Genomic DNA, 20,187 nt, shown 5'->3' on the forward strand with positions numbered 1-20,187 from the left:
GGGGGGGAGATCGTGCACTACCCGGGGAAGCACGCCTGCGCACAGGCAGCAGCTGCTACGGAGGGGTGGGGCCGGGGTACAAGTGCGCGTGCTCGGTGGGAGCCCGCGGAGTACCTGGAGGAGGTGGGGGGCGAGATAGAAAGGAGTGAGGTTGAAGAGCGCTTGCGCGCGAGAGCGCCCGGGAGGGGCGGGTGCACCGGAGCACGCGCGCGGAAACGGGACTTGAGGAACTCTCGCGAGATCTCCAGGATGCTATATATGTACGCGGGGAGCCCGCGTCCTTTCCCTGGTGTGATTCCGTCCTGCGCGGCTGCTCTTTCGAATAGTAGTCGTTTAATTCCGTCCGGCTTCTCTCCCACATAAGTGCGTGCCGCCAACCCATGGAGGATTCAATGGACATGGACATGAGCCCCTTGAGGCCCCAGAACTATCTTTTCGGTAACTGCTGGGGGGAGGGGTTGGAGCGAGGCCGAGGAGGGCCTGGAGGCTTTGATGGGGGGGGGGGGGGGGAATCACGTTGAGGCCTGGGTTGGCGGAGAAAACTAAGCAGGCTGGAGGTCTGAGGGAGTCGGAAGCTAGCTGCCAGGATCCTGCAGCCTGAGGGATGGAGATCCAGGAGAGTCGAGCCGGCAGCACGGAGAAGATGGTAAGGAGGGGCGGCCTGAAGGCTTGGGCATGAGCGGTCGGCGGCCTAGGGCCTGAGGTAACTTGGGAGCGACCGGTTGAGAGTTTGGCGTTAGCTGGGGCCCTTGGTAGAACTCCGGCTACAGTTATTTTGGGGGGCTTTGTGATAGTTGGTAGGCTTCTGATTTCCCGGCGGGTGCCTGATGCTGATCTCCGGGTTGGTTGTGCAGGAGGTTGTGTGGTTTCGGAGTGTGAGGCCTGAGCCTCCTTTCCGAACGAGAGGATGGATTGAGTATGGCGTTGTCATCGGGCCTCAGGGTCAGGAGCTGTAGGACCAAGACTCGGTCCCGTTGCCTCGGCCGGTTACGCGGGGAGGGGAGGTGCGGCCCGGCCGGGCTTGAGGAGGCCGCGACCGCTGGGAGCACGTGGTTGCCACGTGGTTGGGAGGAGGGGGTGTGGGCGCTACATCCGGGGCTTTCTGGTGTCTTGTCACCCCCAAGCTTGGAGACCTAGGGCTTAATTGAGGCTGGTGGGCGGGAAATGTTAGGCGAAGTGGTTGGTAGCGCCAGGACTCTGGACGTCTTTGTTCAGTGCTTAACATCTATGTTGGTAGTACTCGTTTAGAGAACCCTTTTTCAAATTCCACCGCGCCCACTTTACAGATGTGGTACTGAACTTAGAAGCGGCTTAAGGACAATTAGACGACCCTTGCTTCCAGAACTGTTGCGTTACAAATGATTTGGGGCTGTAGAGGGCCTTCTGTTAAACTTGTAAGGTTTTGGGGATTTCCCTCTCACGCACAGTGAGGGTCTTTCTGGGTTTTCAGTCTCACTAAACTTAGTTGTTGAAGCCATTTCCTTGTGTCAGGCTTTGAGGCATCTCTTCCAGTAACTATTAGATGGTAATTAAATAGAACTATTTAAAATTTAATTCTGATGGTTCAAATAATTTGCCTATTCATGAGTGGTAGTAATAACATGCACTATATACGTTAAGGCTTTTATTCCTAGCATTTTGAAAAACTAGCGTTTTGGATCTATATCAAACTTTTTATGTTAACTGTATTGGAAATATCCTTAACATAGTTCCATGTCTTAACTTCGGAGCAGAATTTAATGTACATGATTTCTGACACCTCAAAAGTGGAATGTTGACCCGTGTAGGGAGTTTTAGTTCTACATTTGTAGTTTTTCTGCTACAAATACAAGCTGTTGATGTAGGTGTTTGTGTAACCCTTGCCACTTCTAAATTTGGCACTTGGGAGTTTTGGTAGGTAATCAACTTTTTTAAATAGTGGGATTTTATCAACATTGTTAGGGTGGGTTTCAATTCCAGCTTTACTGGAATTTTTGATGCTATTTCTGAGACCATGTAGTTGAGAATTAAATAGTATAGTGGGAAAGTGGAATTTATAACGCTCTGTATGGATATTATTTGATGTTGATAAACTTGTGTTCAAGAAATCCAGGGAGTGGTACCTCTTCGTTTTTGGTAGCTAGAATAGTAAAAATTCCTTTACAAGTTAACTCTTTAGTTACACACACTGAAGTTTCAGTGTTATTTTTCTTCTTGTTACAGTTGGTTTTGTTCTTAATTTACAGGTTGTGAACTAAAGGCTGACAGAGATTATCACTTCAAGGTGGATAATGATGAAAATGAGCACCAGTTATCTTTAAGAACGGTACTTAATCTTTTCAAAATAAATTACAAAACTTTTCTGGATTTCAGCCTCTTAGTTGTTATTACTTAAGTGTGGCTTAATACTTTGTAATAGTGTTTTTCTGAGTTGTACCTACTTGATTTTCTAAATGTGTGTGCAGGAAACTTGGCCTCTTCACCACTTACTTGGCAATTGTAAAGTCCAGTCACACTGTTCAGCTTTCCTTATTAGTGTACTTCACTTCTTCAGTTGGATTAAAAAGCCTTTTAAGAGAGTGATCGATACAGATCTTACTTTGTTCTCCACAGACAGTAGCCTATAGCCTACAACCTAATTTGTAGGTGGCTGATAAATGTTAGGTGACTTATACTTTGCATGCGTGATGACATAAACATCTGTGTTATCAAATGTGTTTTTCTGTGTTTAGATTTACTGAATCTTAATCGCATAAAACTTGAAGACAGCATTGTGCTCAAGTCAGTTTCTCTGGTCAGTGGTAATAATGAAAGGTTATAATTGTCTACTTTTAAAAACAACTAGTTTGCAGGGCTTTGTAGAATGGTGGAAACTAAGTTGAAGCACTGTTTTTCTCTTTACAGGTCAGTTTAGGGGCTGGAGCAAAGGATGAGTTACACATTGTTGAAGCAGAGGCGATGAATTATGAAGGCAGTCCAATTAAAGTAACACTGGCAACTTTGAAAATGTCTGTACAGCCAACGGTAAGGGTGCTTTAGTACTTTTGGGCTAATTTTGTCTAATTAGATTTTAGTCTATTCTGTTTCATTAAGGTGGATGTCATTTAGGTTACTCTTCTGTCACTGGGGTAACTGATAACTCTTGAACATGGTGGTAGCTGCTTGTTTATGAAAAAACTGGCTCACTGATTTGTTCATTTGGCTGATGGGTTTGCTTGTTCAGAAACATTTTAAAGTTAGGAACAGATTTTATACCAAACATGTAACTTTTTTTTTTCCACAATATTTAGTGGTTTATAATTTCTTTTTAGGTTTCTCTTGGGGGCTTTGAAATTACACCACCTGTGGTCTTACGGTTGAAGTGTGGTTCAGGGCCTGTGCATATCAGTGGACAGCACTTAGTAGGTATGTTACACTGTTTATTCTTTTTAATACAGTTGCCTTGTTCCCAATTTGGACTTTTATAAAGTATGTTTAGTTCTGGTGCTACTGTCTGTAATAGGTTCAGGTGGGAACCTAGTAATTTATAACTAGAAAAGCAGTGTTGTTTTTTTTTTCCTGAGTTCTTGCTGTTGAGTTTTAGTAGTGGCTAATAAAGAATTTTATTTTAGCTGTGGAGGAAGATGCAGAGTCAGAAGATGAAGAGGAGGAGGATGTGAAACTCCTAAGTATATCTGGAAAGCGTTCTGCCCCTGGAAGTGGTAGCAAGGTTCCCCAGGTATGGATGTAATTTGCTACACATAATTTATTCTTGCCTTCAGTTCAGTAGTTTGGATTAACACTTATTCATGAGTATGTGTCCAATTATTTTTTTAAGAAAAAAGTAAAGCTTGCTGCTGATGAAGATGACGATGATGATGAAGATGACGACGATGATGATGAAGACGAGTAAGTAGTAAGCCCTTAGAAACTTGACGTAGTTGTATGGGAGTGATTGTGAAAACAATTTATCAAAATCATCATGTGGGATTAAGTAATTGTTTTAGTTACACAAGAGGTGAATGGTCAATGGTTGTCAGTTTGTGTTAAAGGATGAAGTATGTGGCATTTCCTAAATACATTTGACTAGGTTCCTTTTTTTTCCTGAGGAGGATTTAGTGGACACATTACTGTATGCTAAGTTTGCTGTATTTTATTACTGTACAGTAATAAATGGATTAGGCCTACAAAGAATCTGAATAGCTCCAGCAGTATACATTTTGTAAGTTGTCACATGATGATTTTTTTTCCCCATAAAGGATTTTGGCTCATGATTATCTGGTCCTTAGGAGAGAATTAGATTCTAAAAGGGAGTAGGGTTTTATTGGGGAGTTTAATGATCATAAACAAGATTTGATATGTTTGTTAACTAGGATTATGGTAAAGTTACAAACATGCTATGGAATAAAATGCTATTCATAATTAGTCTTTCCTATATGTAGCAATATAAAAATTTGTTAGTGTTGAATGTTTAACTGCCTGCCAGCTTTGTTCTTGAGTTCTCATGTTGGTCCATACATACTGAAACTGGAATCTAAGACAGACTCTGAGAGAACATGCCCTAATGAAAAATAAAATCTGCAAATCAGATTTTCAGTAACCTCAACTAGTCAAGCTGGTAGTTATATTAAAAGGTCTTTGAGCATGATAATGAAAGCAGAAAATATGAAAGAGCTGAATGCTTAAAATTCTAAGTTACTTGCATATCACACAACAAACAGTATAGTTGGTGTTTGTTACTACTTGATTATGCTTGGGCTTTCAAGACTTCCTATCTTTAAAAGGGATAATTCCTGATGTAACTGCAATGTAAATAGTTGGTGTTCTTGTCTTCCATGTCTCCTTTAAGTTTTCTTTAGTTAGGTGATTAGGGAGGAATGAAAAGTGTAGATGGTAACCGGGTCCAAATCAGGAAGATTTTTGGTATAAGGCGGGAAAAGTGTATAGTCAGATATATGAATAAGTAGAGGCAGTTAATAGATCCTGTTGAGGGTACCGAAGTTTAGAGTCCGTTGGTTAGGAGACAATGACCAATGGGTCCTGTTTTGGGGGTGGAAAGGGTATGGTGTGGGGTTGGTTGACTTGCTGTTGATGTAAGTAAGAAAAGCTGAAGACCATTGTGTACGTTAAAAGTTTAATATGGCCAACGCACCATTGTTAACTGTATTCCAGTATAAAAAGTTTAAAAGTTAGTGTGGTTTACAAATGCAGCCTTGGTAGATTACTGTTATTCTGAGTGGCCCAGGGAACTGTAATGGGTATATGAGGACAGTTTTTAGGGGGCCCAGAAAGTGTTAGGTGCTCACGCCTGGTTGGCCTGGGGCCCCTGTTGGGCAAGAGTGGCCATTCCCCAGGTGGCCTGTGCTCAGGGCTGGGTCCTGATGCTCCTTGAGCGGGACTTCCTTCCGGGTTGTAGGTTTTCCCACAGGAGCCAGGTCAAGTGAGGCGGTGGTGGAGACTCTTCTGGTGCTACATTGAGGTAGCAGTGAGAAAAGTGGGGTTCTCCAGAAAAAACATCCTCTCCACCTGTTTTATTAGGCAATATTCTGATGCTTAAAACTGCTTACAATACTGGTAGTGGTTGTATACAAAATCACTGTCGTCTTACTTTTCATATGGGGGTACCACATGTAGTTTTTGGGTGCTAGGGCCAAAATTGATAAAATCACTGATAAAAGTCACTTAAGAGATGTTATATGCTTTTAGTGTAAATTATATGGTACTTGATCCAGTTAACACAGCAGATGTTTTTCTCTGGTATTGGAAAAGAGGTGTTTCTTTGGTTGAACATAGATGAAGTTGTCTTATTTTTGAGACTATGTAATACTCAGTTTGTGAGGTAATTAAAATTTCGAGTACAATTCTGTAGTTTATGGTATATGCCCAGTTGTGCAGCCAATTTCAGAGCATTTCATCACCTCAGAAGAAACCATGGTATAATCCCTCATTTTCTTCAGCTCTAGTCAACTGCTAATACACTTTTTTTTAAAAATTTGTCTGTTTTGGATATTTCATATAAATGGAATCATAGTGTGTGCCCTGTTCTGGTTGGTTTCACTTACCCTCAATATTTTTAAGATTCACCTTTGTAGCATGTGCTAGTACTTGTACTTGTTTTGTATTATTGAGCTATAAGAACTTTTGTATGTTTTGGAAACAAATCCCTTAGAATTTACAAATGTTTTCTCCCATCCCATGTGTTGTCTTTGTGTGACAGTCCCTTACAGACAAGTTTTTTACTTTCATAAAGTCCAGTTAATTTTATTATTTGTGCTTTTGGTGTCAAACCTAAGAAACCATTCCAGATTTATAGTTTAGCTCATTTTTGATCTTTTATCCATTTTGAACTAAGTTTTGTATATATTGTGAGGCAGGAGCCAGTTACTGTGAATACCCAGTAGTCCCAGCACCATTTGTGAAAGATCTTTCCCCATTGAATGGTCTTTCCCCCCTTTTTGAAAATAGTTACCATGCTTACATAGTTTTGTTTCTGGATCCTTCAGTTCTATGTCTGTCCTACCACTAGTAAACCATTCTGATTTCTGTTGCTTTGTAGTTTTTATACACCTTAGTTTGTAATTACTTAACATGAATGTGTCTACATTGTTCTTTCTCAAGGTTCATTTTGACTTCCTTGAGCTTCAATGTGAGTTTTAGTATCAGTTTCTATGGAGAAGCCACCTAGGATTCTTTTAGGGATTGTTAAATCTGTAAATTAATTTGGGGAGTTGCCACCTTAGTATTTACTGGTCCATGAATGTGGGATGTTGCTATTTTAATTTCTTTAACCCTATTTTCATTTTTAAACATCTCTTTTCAGTTGTAAAAAATAACACTGTACCATCTTAACTATTCTGTACCATCTTAACTATTTGAAGCGAGCAGTTTAGTAGTTTTAATCATAATGACATTGTTGTGTAACAGGTCAGGCCCATCTAGTAATACTAAAAACCGTAACCACTGAATAAAAAGTCCCCATTTCCACCTTTCCCCTGGCAGCCACCCATCTTCTGGTTTCTGTAGTGATTGCTTTGGATAAACCTCCAATTAGGGCGTCGTACAGTATTCATCTATCTAGTGACGGTCTGACAGTCTCCCCTTGGTATGATGTCCGTGCAGTTCATCCATACACTGCATTTGACAGCAGTTCCCTTAAGGACTGTGCTTTCAGTCCTTTTGTCGACCCCCAAAAGTTTGATTTGCTTTGATTGACTAAACTTGTGGGTTCATCCACTTTCTGGATTAGCTTTCTAGATTTGTTGAGTACATTGAATAAGTAATAAGCACTTACTTCATTTGTAGTGATGATGATGACGATTTTGATGAGGAAGTTGAAGAAAAAGCTCCAGTAAAGAAAGTAAGTAAGATACAGTAATTTAAGATTGTTGGAAATAGTTAAATAATAAAAGGTGGGGATTTTTGATTTCTTTGGCTTGTTTGATGGTTATCAAAAGTTGTCACAGAAGATGCTGATCTCCCACTTAAAATTGCTCTTGAATAGGGCTGTTTTGGAAACATTCCTAATAGTGAGGAATTAACTTGTTCTCTGTGTAGTAGTAGCCTTCTCCCCATTAGCCCTTTTGTGAAAATGACTATTTTATCTTAACCTGACTGCTGCTTTTACATGCTTTGGGGCAGTTTAATTTGCAGTGCTATGTCTGTTTACATGGTTTGGGCTTCCCTGATGGCTCAGACAGTAAAACGTCTGCCTGCAATGCAGGCAGACTTGCCTGGGTTCAATTTCTGGGTCAGGAAGACTCCCCTGGAGAAAGCAATGGCACCCCACTCCAGTACTCTTGCCTGGAAAATGCCATGAACGGAGGAGCCTGGTGGGCTGCAGTCCATGGGGTCACATAGAGTAGGACACACTCAGTGACTGGTGACTACAGCCAGTCTGTTCTGTAGGGAGGGGCATTGGTTAAGATTAATGTGATGAATTTAATTGCAGTCTGTACGAGATACTCCAGCCAAAAATGCACAAAAATCGAACCAAAATGGAAAAGACTCAAAACCATCAACACCACGATCAAAAGTAAGTGGTAACATACATACCGATGCAAGCTTCATTGAAGTAGTTAGGTTCTACTGTTTTCATAAAATTTGGTAGGTCTTTGGAGAACGACTTTAGGGTGACAAAACGGCTAAAATGTGCTTATTTTATTGGCATTCATCCTATACTGGACCGTTGACCCTTGAACAACAAAGTTTTAAAGTGCATGGGTCCATTTATCATGGATTTAAGTGGTAAACACCATAGTACTGCACATCCATGGTTGGTTCAGCCTGGATGCAGAGGGATCACAGGTGTGGAGGGCTGACAGTAAGTTGGTAATACACATATGAAGGACCAAATGACCGCGGGGAGTGCTGGGGTGGTCTATTGACATTCACGGGTCAACTGTATATTGCTGCTGGCTTTCTCATAAGGGAGAAAGCCAACAAAGATTGTTGTGATATTGTGTTATTTAAGGGTTCTTGCTTCTATCTAAAAGGTATATTTATCACATAAGGCAGTTTCTCACAGCTGGCTGCATATTGGGAGATTTTCTCTTAAGTTCTATGGAATGGGCCCCAGGCATAAAACTGTAATACCTTTGATTTATTCTTAGGGACCTTCTAGTTTCCAATTAAGGAATAATTTAAGGGCAAAAATAATTATTCAAATGATTAATTAATTTGTATTGGTAACTCAACTCTGGTGTATACACACTTGTTTTTACAGTAAAGGATTTAAGAATTTTATTTATTGAGAAAATCCAGATCCTGTGTTGAAATTTACTTTTTCTTTCAGGGTCAAGAATCCTTCAAAAAACAGGAAAAAACACCTAAAACACCGAAAGGACCTAGCTCTGTAGAAGACATTAAAGCAAAGATGCAAGCAAGTATAGAAAAAGTGAGTGAGAGAGTCTTCCTTAAGGAAACCTTCTGGAACAGAACTGTTTCTCATTTTTTATCCTGATATACCTGCCCTTTTGTGGTGTGAAACTTTCTCAAAAATGGCTAACTAGTTTATAATCTCTGGTGATTTTTTTTTTTTTTGGTATATTTGAATTTACATATGCTTTATTTTCCATTATAAAAGGAATACAAATAAGTTGATGGTAAGATGTATTCTGACTTTAGATGTTAAATTAGACCATTTCCCATTGCCTGTTCTGTTCATAAGATTCCACAGTACCAGCAGAGGGCGTATGAGTCTTCTAAAGCAAACAGCTGGAAATGTAGTCTGGCTGTTACAGTTTAAAAAAAAATTACATACTTTTGACTAGTCAGAAACATTCTCCAACAAATAATTCTATTTGCCTTTTGCACCAAGGTGTCACCAGTCAATACATGTGATACTTGAATATTTGAATGACAAACATGTTTATATTTAGTTATCTTTTGTCTTAAATAGTGGGAACATGTGAGAAAAAGATTAGCTTTTGTCCTACTTGCTTGATTTGGAGTTGGGAGAATCTACTTTTCATGGACTTTAGTGAACTCTGGAGTATAGCGTAATTGATTTAAATGCCTTGAAACATTTGAGAGGAACCTTTAAAATTCTGTGAGCAGAATTAATATTCTTAGACCTCAGTTAATGAGAATAAATGTAGAATTGAGAGGAAAAGTTAGTAACTCCTTTTCCCTTGTTTTTCCAGTGCTTTAGGTTCTGCAAGGCTTCGGTAGATTTCCTTTCCTTATGCAGTTATGAGTCAGTTGGAAAACTAACATTTTAGAACCAGAATGTATTTCTTGATTTTGTTTCAGTACTGCTGTAAATCTTATAGCCTTCCTGGTATCACTGCTGTGTTTTTATCCCTTGCATACAGTGCTAGACTGACAATTTAGATATCCTCCCCCTCAATTTTAATATGGTCCTATCTCCTTGGTTTAATTGCAGGCGCATTGAACAGTCCTGGGCACTACTGGTAAATTAAGCCCAAAGATGGGGAGAGGAAAAGGAGAGACACATATAGTCCAAACTGAGTATCATCAGCAGTCCAGACTGAAGTCTTCTGTTTTAATCTCAATCCCCTTTCCTGATTGGCCACCCACCCATGCCCCTTCCAGGCTGGAAGCAATCAATTGATCTCCTAAAACACTTTGCCTGCTGTGATTCAGTGAACCTTATACTTTGCTTTCTATTTGTGCAATTGCCTCACCTCTGACCATGTATTTCCCTAGCTGCTCAATAAATATTTGAATCAAATAACAGATGTGACAGTAATTTAAAAATGTAAATTAAAGCCAGGTTTATTTTCTAGGTGATAAGGCAGTTAAGAATTCACCACAACTGAAACTCTTTTGATCTTTCTAAAATGCATAGAAGATTCAGATTAACAATTTTTGTCACTTGTGTGTATGATACTCAAAGGGGCTATATGTTTTTTAGAGTGGCTGGGAGTGGGTGGGCGGAAGTCAGAAACTTATTCTGTATGGAAGACCTAGGTCCTAATATGCTGTGCAAACGTCTTTCTAGGCTTTTTTAAAAAAGGGTTTATTCGGTATTGAAACAAAAGATTTGAAAGGACAAGGAATGATCACAAATAATCCCATGTAATAAATAGCACGCACATCTTTGAGGAATTTCATAATGATCTCCCTCAAAAAGTGTTTCTATACTTACCCTTATGCTTTTGTCTCCATAGGGTGGTTCCCTTCCCAAAGTGGAAGCCAAGTTTATCAATTATGTGAAGAATTGTTTCCGGATGACTGACCAGGAGGTAACAACTTTCTGGAGACATGACCAAATCCAGAATTTTTATTGTGATTTATTATGGTTGTTTAGTCTCTTTAGGTATTGGCTTCTTTTAAAAGGTTCCTAACCACAGACAATACTTCAGATTAAATACATGGAAACTCTTAAGAATTTAGTTGGCAAAAACTGAGAAGATAACTTTTTTAGTACATTTTTCCCAGCTTTTATATAGTTGGTAAGTTATTTCTTGGTTACTGAACTCAGTTTGCTTTTGGTACTATGTTGGCTAAGGAAATGAGCTGTGGTTTTCCTTGCTGCTCCATTTGGCTCCTTGGGGCAGTCTGGTCTTTTTGCTTTCTTACGAGTTGGCAGAGGTGATTTTCTCCATAGATGTTATGGGAAGTACATGTTGCTGAAATAGACCTAAGTGTAAAATCTGGAAGCAGGAAGCCAAATTGTACTCAATATATTGACTTAGATTTTGTATTTCTCAATATGAAGGTATTTCGTCAGTAAAAGAAAAATCCTGCATTTATTTTTACTGTCTCCTAGTTGTTGACTCAGGTTGTAAAGGAAAATGTAGAAGCTGTCACACAAGGTTGCTAGGCATTATGTACATACAGGCCATGTTCTGTGTTGTTTTTGTCAGGACTCCCTAAATCTCCTGTGTTCAGCTTTCTTCAGTAAATTAAGAAATTTGTTATTAGAGCTCTTTTTCTGCCACAGTATTTAGTACTTAAATCACTTAATGGCAACACTTTTTCTCAGGTTTGAAAGTCTTTCAGTGATTTAATATTCTTTACGTGAGTTCAGCCTTCATTGCCATGGCCTTGAGATGATCAGATTGAATCTTTTTGATTCTTTTGGTTGCTGTTCTGTCTTTATGTATATTTGAATTCCAGAATGCCAGTGTATATTTTGTGAATTTTCTGAATAGTGGACATTTTAGTAAAAATAAAAGCCCTTTTAAAAATGGTGCAGTAGATAGTTGTTAATTCAGTGTTGAAAATCGTGGAAAGTGAGATATATAAATTGTCATCTGTAACTGATAAGCATAAGAGATACATAATTTAAGCTAATACCAAAGGAAGTGGTAAAATACAATTTTGATTAAGAAAAATTCACATGAAGATAAAGAGGTGAAATTGGAAAGGCCTTCCAAATAGTATAATATCAGTCTTGTAGCTGAAATGACTGAACTCACTGCTATCAGAAGTATTTTCTGACTTCAAAACTGAAAGTATATTTTGAAGTGCCAGAGTGAAATTTCTGTAATAATGAAAAATATGATAATTCACTTCACTAATAATGGAAATTATCCAAACACTGAATGCGTCACATTTTTATTGCATAGTTGCAGATACGAATAATCACAATGTATAAAATATCTTCCCATTGCTTGTGCAGTTTTTCTTTAGAGATGCTTGTGAGAATTAGGCTAATAAAATTTAGATGGGACCTGAGAAATAGCAACTTTTTGCAGAAACTCTTGAGTTAAAAAGTTAAGAAAATGTACTACCTTTTGAGGAAATACTGCAGATAAAAGTTTTGCTGAATGTTTGTACAAAGGTGCAAACAATGTTCGGTCAAAGTTGAAGCATGAATTACTCTAAGATCAGTATTCTCTATAAAGCAGGTCAAGGAACATCTGATAACCTTTTGACTTTTTCAAATACTATGAAATATATTATTTGATATTTGTATTTTTAACTTAATGATTAGAGAATGACATGATACTCAGTTCCTGTTGATTTGAAGCACTGCAATATTACTAGTTCTCAGGAATGGAAAGACAAGTCATGGAAGATGGATTTATGTGTTAAAACTGGAAGAGCTTGTCTGAGTAACTAATAGGCAGAACATGTTACATATACTGCCTCATATGTCTTCTCATTAATAAAATAATTTGGATGTGACCACTCTAGAAACTTAAAATGTACCAGGATATAAGCCTAACTAAGGAATTTATAAGCAAATTCTGTAAAACAAGGAACTATTAAGATATCATGGAAATATAATTAGAGATGAAGGATATAACTGGTACATTTATATAGTTTATTTCAGATAAATGTAACTTTTTAGTTTGTGTCCCATATACAGGTGCATGTTTTTCTCTGAATTTGGCCCTAAAGCAGGTGGCATTGAGGCAACATTGACCAAACTAGTCTTGATTTCCTTAGCTAAATGTGTTAAGTGTGTATTAGTATGAGAGTGACTTTGCCTACGAGAATCATAAGATTTTATGTTCAAATTGAAGTATTAGAAATTAAATTATGAGTATAAATTTCCTTGAAATCAGTTATTAATTATCTAGAGTGAACCTTTTTGGTGGTGGAATGACAAATAGCTATTTTGAATTTTACAAAGAGACGTGGTTTAATTTATTGGTGTCTATGAAGTGTTGTGGTTTTTCAACCACATTTCTTTTTTTTTTTTTTTCCAGGCTATTCAAGATCTCTGGCAGTGGAGGAAGTCTCTTTAAGAAAATAGTTTAAACAGTTTGTTAAAAATTTTCCGTCTTATTTCATTTCTGTAACAGTTGATATCTGGCTGTCCTTTTTATAATGCAGAGTGAGAACTTTCCCTACCGTGTCTGATAAATGTTGTCCACGTTCCATTGCCAAGAATGTGTTGTCCAAAATGCCTGTTTAGTTTTTAAAGATGGAACTCCACCCTTTGCTTGGTTTTAAGTATGTATGGAATGTTATGATAGGAATAGTAGTAGTGGTGGTCAGACAGATGGAAATGGTGGGGAGACAAAAATATACATGTGAAATAAACTCAGTATTTTAATAAAGTAGCCCTGTTTCTCTTTCTATTATCCTCTTTATACTTCGTCAGAGAAATACATTTACATAACCAAATGTTCCTCAGACCTTCCTACCACCCAACCTAGCCTTTTCACTCCCAAAGAAAATCTGGCATGTTAAGTAACCCGCAGCAGCCTTTCTCAACCTGGATTCTCCGTGTGAACCAGAACAGAAAATGCTTTCTGGGACCATCTTTTCAGTTTATCCAAAATAGCACATAACATACTTGAGATTCTTGGGGGAGGATAGTTTATTGCATGTATGGTTACATGAGCACGTTTGGGGACTAATCCTTAGCACCCCGTTAACTGTCTCAGCAAGGTTCAACTGCACGACAGGGCAAGATTCCTCGTCTTGTTCTGCTTTCATGTGTCCTCCAATGGTTTCTAAGATTGCTTTACTGATGCTGTTCTGGAGTGTTAGGTCTTGCAGTCTTCTGGACCCTGGGTGGACTGTGGGTCTAGTCTCAAGACTCAGGTGTTTCCTTGGGAGATTTAAGCCTCCTACTAAACTCCCATCCATTCTTAGGCTTTCTGTATGATTCTTTGTTTATCCTCATTCCTGTTTGTTTAAACTTTAGGGGAGAGACTTCATTTTCTGTCTTCAAATTTGTGTTGGTTTTCTTTTTTAATTTCCAAATGTTCTTCCTTAGTTCTTGGGATATAGTATCTAGAGTCTGGAAAAGAACTTTCTTACCCATGCATTGTTTACTCATTACCCCACTCCCAGCCTATTAATTTTATATATTATATTGATTAGAAGGGTGTTACTTGATGACTGCATTCTAGTTCCAGATTATTTTGATGGAGGTCTGAAGATACTAGCCTTGCCATCTCTGGGGTAGTTTCCAAAGTAGATTAATTTTGGAGGGTGGCAAAAAATACTGGGGCAGTACTGTCTTGTCTAATCTGTTTCCAAGTGTTAGGTTTCTCCTCTAGTCATTTACGTTGTGATTTTCTTCATCGATTATTCAGTTATATCTGAATAAGTTGTGTCTGCCCTTGTAGCTCTTTATTTTAATGGAGGCATACTAGGAGATGGTAAATATTCAGTGTTCTTTATTGAAATCACATCCATTTTAAAAGATGTTTATGTACTTCAGTTTTAAAAGATGATCTACTTTAAATTGTTAGTAGAGTCCCAAATCACTTAGCCATCCTATATTGAAAAATTGCTGGTGTTCAAATAATGCAACTGCAGTAAAATTGAGTCATTCCTTCCCTAGGTAGTATTTTTTTATTAGTTTGTGATATGAGTGTTAGGTAATTACTAGCATTAGTTACTTACTAGTTCAGAAGTAGAAGTATGCTTGCTGATAGTAATGTCTGAAATTTTTATTGAGTTGTGTTGTGAAGAAGTTAAACGTTTGGTTTACCTGATGGGCACTTCTGTGTGGCAGGAAATCTAAAACAACTTCCAATTGGCCTTACTGATTGTTAGCTTATTAAATCAGCTAATCAGATCTAGAGGGCTGCTTTTTTTTGAAAGGACAGGAATTAAAGATTCCCTGTGCCTCAGAAGTCTCTGATAGTGTTAGCTATTAGATACCAGCCAATTAAACATGATAGTAATCTGGAAATTAAACTACTACCCCCAGGCTTAGGAAATCCTCTTTTAAAGACACTGACTTCCCTTTGTTCTGTATAAACTACTCAGTGAGATTGGTCATAAATCAATATTGGTATAAATGCTAAAAATAAGTATAGTTAAGGGAAATCCCATGGACAGAGGAGTTTAGTGGACTTCTTTGTCCATGGGGTCGCAGAGTCAGACACAGCTGAGTACATGCAACCTACTATAGAAAGCAACTTAATTTTTTTACTTTTAAATCTCTACTATACTGCCTCTACCTAATTTTGAAAAACATTTAATGTTTTCATTTACCAATTTTGAGAATGATGGTTGATGTCAGCATACCTGAAAGTAACAAGTATTCTGAATTCAAATTTTTTGTAACTTGAGTATTTTTTCAAAACTATAAAAATTTTTTGTTGAAGTATAGTTGATTTAGAATGTTGTGTCTGTACAGCAGAATGATTCCGTTTATACACATATAGACAATTCTTTTTAAAAATGTTTTCCATTATGATTAATCCCAGGAATATATTGAATATAGGACCTTGTTGTTTATACATTCTATGTGTAATATTTTGCACTTTCTAGCACCAAATTCCTAGTCCATCCCTCCCCTGCCTGCCTTCCATTTGGCAACCACAAGTCTGTTCTGTTTCTGTTTAACAGATAGGTTCATTGGTGCTATATTTTAGATTCCACATGCTACATGGTATTTGTCTTTCTCTTTCTGACTTAGTATGGTAATCTGTAGTTGTATCCATGTTGGTGCAAATGGCATTATTTCATTCTTTTTTTTTAATTCTCTCTTCTCACCCTCTCTAGTGTTTATAGATTTTAATGATGTCTACTAAATTCAGGTTTGAATACATTTTCTTTATCTCAGACCTTTACTGATCCATTTCTTCCACAGAGCTTTGGTTCCTTATGTTAAAAGTGGCATTTAGAGATCACAGCCTGGGTGGGAGTTGATGGCTCATTAATACTGTTTAACAGACTTAATTAACCTGGATGATCAGATAAGACCCTTTGCAAAAACAGGAACATTTTTGAGTACTAGGAGGGCAAAGATAACACTTGTCAGCAGTAAGCTTCTCTTTCTGATACCTTTTCGTTTTGATATCTTTAGGTCATGGGTGAGAACTCTACAGTAGAGTTACCTTCAACCTGAACCAGAGGACAAAACAGGTTAATAAGGGATGTTATTCGAGAGATGTCCAAATTACTGGATCATGCATATGATAATAAAATGAGGTTTATAGTCCTGTGTAAAACTTGTAAAAGCTATTTAGTTAATAGGGAGGGGATTGTGTATACATTGTCAGGATAGGGCTGTTTTTGTTTGAAATTATCTAAGAGAAGGGTAAGGGTCACAAAATTAAAGGTTAGTGGTCTGGGCTGTGGAGATACAGGGTTAAAGTTACTGCAGAAAGTCCAAGGCTACCTTTTAGCCAGATTTTAACAAAAGAACCAGTTGCTCCCTGACTCATGAACTTGGCAGTAGACATCCCATTTTAATGCTGTGAAAGTTCCAAGAGCTGATGTAGAGAAAATTTTACAGCTGCATCTGTGCTAAGGGTCTACTTTTCTCACTGAGCTACTTGATCCTCTTGAAGACTTGAGGCTGTGTTTGTCCTATTTTCTTAGGCTGAAGGTTCTCTCATCTTTGTCTCCAAAATGTATTCTATAGACTCCCTGAATTTTGTGATTCTTAGGTTTGGAAAGGTGGAACAGGAATGTCAGGTTGCAGTGTTACGAGTGTACTTTCACTTGAAAATGAGGTAGAAAGAATCTAAACATTTAGATACTCTGTCCCAAAGCATCTAGGTGCTTAGGATTAATCAGCAGGCAGAAAGAACACTTAACTGCTGTCCAGGGGTTCCTTTCCATTGGTCAAGCAGTCTGCATACATCTCAACTACCCTTGAGACAACCAGCGAAGTTTTGCCAATGAGATCTGCTCAGAAAATTGCAAACTTGCTAGCCTAGAGCTGGGAATTTGACTGTTGTGTGTCCAACTCCCCAACACCAAACTAGCACACAGCCACCTGGTGTCAGCTACCATAACTAGCTGAACTAGTAACAGCTTTTTCATTGGCCTCCTTAAGGCCACTGTCCCGTCACGCCATTACAGTGTATCCATGCTGCATTAAGCTTTTTAAAAACAGACTGGACTTTGGCCCTTACTTACCAAGCCTTTGTTAAATTGCCAAACACATGCGTATATCCACATTGAGTACTGAAAGTGAAAGTGTCACTTAGTTGTGTCCAGCTCTTTGCAACTTTATGGACTGTAGCCTGTCAGGCTCCTCTGTCCATGGAATTCTCCTTTGCAAGAATACTGGAGTGGGTTGCCATTTTCTTCTCCAGGGGATCTTATGACCCAGGGATTGAACCCTGGTCTCCCGCATTGCAGGCAGATTCTTGACCATCTGAGCCACTGGGGAAGCCACTGAGTACTAGTTGGCAGTAAAAAGGAACAATACTGATAACAGCAACCAGATGGGACTAGCCAGGCAGTTCAGAGGTTAAGACTCTACTTTCCAATGCAGAGGGCACGGGTTTGATGACTGGTCAGGGAACTGGGATGCCACAAGCTGCGTGGTGAAGCCAAAGAAAGACAGGAGTGAGGATGAATCTCAAACATGCTGAGCAAAAGAAGTCAGACACAAGAGCAGGTACTGTATGTGGATGCGTTTATGTGAAACTGGAATCCAGTGCCAGCAGATGAATGGCAACTTGAGACTAGGGATGGGTGTGGGGAGATTGCTCAAGAAAGGTGTTTACAGAAGTATAAACATTTGTTGAACTCCAAGCATTTAAAAGTTGTACATAAATAGTGCCTTAAAAGGCCTTTTGACGGCTTGTCGACTTAAAGCCACAGCCTAAAAGTTGAGAGCTGTTACATTCGGTGGGAATGACTTCAAGCCTGGGAGACAGCTCTCAAGTGACTGAGAACTGTTCTGAGGAGGTGGGTGGAGGAGTCGGGTTATAGAGAAATTTGCAACAAAGAGCAGGTAGTCTGAACCTCAAAAGTGTTTCTGTGAATTAAAACCAGATACCTCAAGGAATTTAGCACTTTTCTATATATGGGGAATGCAAGAGCCTGGGCTCATTGAAATCATGCTAACTCACACCCATCCTTTTCCCACTTGGAGGCAATTGATATCTTTTCCCTGGAATACTGTGTATGGCTGGCTTTCCTACCTTTGGGTCCTAGCCTAAGTATTGCCAATTGATGCTCTCTATTCCATTGTTTTCCTTCAAAATGCTGTTAAGCTTGAATTTATCTCTTGGCTTATTTGCTTATTGCTTGTCTTAGTAGAAGTGAAGTGCTTTTTAAAGCAAAGGCCTTCTCCCAGGGCCTGATGCAATAAACGGTGATTGAAAAAACTGGAGAGAAGTGACTACCAAACTAGAGACCCATATTGCTACATGAATATGTCAAATTTGAAAAGAAAAAGCTCATTTAAGATTCATTTGTATGGTAAATCAGTAGGTTTGAAGGTGTGAATGATGGGGAAAGGGAAGAATGTGTAAAAATTTGATTTGGAGTAGAAAAATTCTTTTCAGTAAATTGAGAATGATCCTGCTTTCCGGCTTCGTGAACAAAAACATAGAGAGTAACCTGAAAACCCTGACCAGCATTATTAAATAATAACTAAAACCTTTGAAACCTTCATTGTGAGCCAGACCAAATGATCTCATTTGGTAACTCACAGCAACTCATCACTTGTTGCTGTTCTTAGATGTGGAAGATGTGGCTTGTAGATGAGGAAGCCTGCAGGAATTTATAAGTAAGTGTTGGAGGTAGTATTCAAAGCCAGGACCTCTAGCTCTTGAGTTTACACTCTTACTCAGAACGTCTCTTAAAGTCAATCCTGTTTGTAAGTAAGTGTTAGTTGCTCAGTCGTGCCTGACTCTTTGCGACCCCATGGACTGCAGCCCACCAGGCTCCTCTGTCCATGAGATTTTCCAGGTAAGGACACACTGGAGTGGGTTTCCATTTCCTTCTCCAAGGGATCTTCCCAACCCAGGGATCAAACCCAGGTCTCCTGCACTGCAGGCAGATTCTTTACTGACTGAGCTACAAGGGAAGCCCAGTCCTATTTGGGTGACAACTTTGTAAAATCAACAGACACTATCTGAGCCTTAAAAAAAACTGCAAGTATTTTAGAATATGAGTAATGATGTACTCATTTTTTTCATTCAAAAGTAATAGAAAATAGTAATAGTATAGGAAACTGGAAGTATTGATTCTTAGCCAGGAGATGCTTCAAACACCCCACTTCAGCAGGCAGTAGGCCAAAACCACCTCTTGACTGGTCTGTCAGAGGTCTTAAAGTAAGATCAAGCACACGGTAAGTCACAGGACCCAACGGGAGCATTTCTGTCCATCTCTTTTGGGTTGGTCATTGCATGCTATCTTGGGATTTACGAGCTCTAGCAATGAGAATGTCAAATTCAGCCCAGTGCTTCAAACAAGAACTTTCTGCATCACTCAGCATCTGGCTTTGAAAAGGTTTTCTGCACTTGTCTTCAGTGCCGAAACAGTCTGTTTAAGATAGCCTCAGCTTTGGGCTTCCGTGGTGGTTCAGTGGTAAAGAATCTGCCTGCCAGTGAAGGAGACACGGGTTTGAAGATCCCTGGTCTGGGAAGATCCCACATGTTTTGGAGCAATTAAGCCCTTGTGCCACAACGACTCAGCCTGTGCTCTAGAGCTGGGGAGCTGCAACTGCTGAGCCTGTGTGCCTGGAGCCTGAGCTCCGCACCAAGAGAAGCTACTGCAGTGAGGAGCCCGCACACCTCAGCTCGAGTAGCCCCTGTATGCTGCAGCCAGAGAAAGCCTGAGCAGCAAAGACCCACGCAGCCAACAATAAACATAGGAAAACATAGAGTATCTTAAAGATAGCCTCAGCCTTGAAAGGGAGCTTACAGCCGCTCGCAGGGAGGCAGGGAGGCCTGATAGCCAGAACAACTGCTGATATTTATATAGGAAGTATTGCTTTTGGACAGCACCTATGGCAGCCCACTCCAGTACTCTTGCCTGGAGAATCCCATGGACAGGAGCTTGGCAGGCTACAGTCCATGGGGTTGCAAAGAGCAGGACATGCCTGAGTGATTAAGCACAAGCACACCTCAGCTTCACTATAAGTGAAAACCACAG

General features: G+C 39.2%; 1 protein-coding gene across 1 annotated transcript; it reads left to right on the forward strand.

Annotated features, from left to right (window-relative positions):
• The first annotated feature begins 263 nt into the window (after positions 1-263).
• On the forward strand, positions 264-13,439 carry NPM1 (nucleophosmin 1). Its single transcript, XM_043488841.1, has 11 exons — positions 264-438; positions 2,226-2,305; positions 2,884-3,003; positions 3,291-3,384; positions 3,591-3,697; positions 3,797-3,867; positions 7,261-7,315; positions 7,907-7,990; positions 8,750-8,851; positions 10,590-10,664; positions 13,083-13,439. The coding sequence occupies exons 1-11, from the start codon at positions 381-383 to the stop codon at positions 13,119-13,121; spliced, it is 885 nt and encodes a 294-aa protein (XP_043344776.1). The 5' UTR covers positions 264-380; the 3' UTR covers positions 13,122-13,439.
• Positions 13,440-20,187: the final 6,748 nt, after the last annotated feature.

The sequence above is a fragment of the Cervus canadensis genome, chromosome 16, assembly GCF_019320065.1.
Source record: "Cervus canadensis isolate Bull #8, Minnesota chromosome 16, ASM1932006v1, whole genome shotgun sequence".
NCBI lineage: Eukaryota > Metazoa > Chordata > Mammalia > Artiodactyla > Cervidae > Cervus > Cervus canadensis.

Bases quoted from the DNA above. Each gene is read 5' to 3' on its own strand.
- NPM1 (XM_043488841.1), top strand. From the start codon at position 381: ATGGAGGATTCAATGGACATGGACATGAGCCCCTTGAGGCCCCAGAAC. The intron at 439-2,225 runs GTAACTGCTGGG...CTTAATTTACAG, and splicing joins GCCCCAGAACTATCTTTTCG to GTTGTGAACTAAAGGCTGAC. The intron at 10,665-13,082 runs GTAACAACTTTC...TTTTTTTTCCAG, and splicing joins TCCGGATGACTGACCAGGAG to GCTATTCAAGATCTCTGGCA.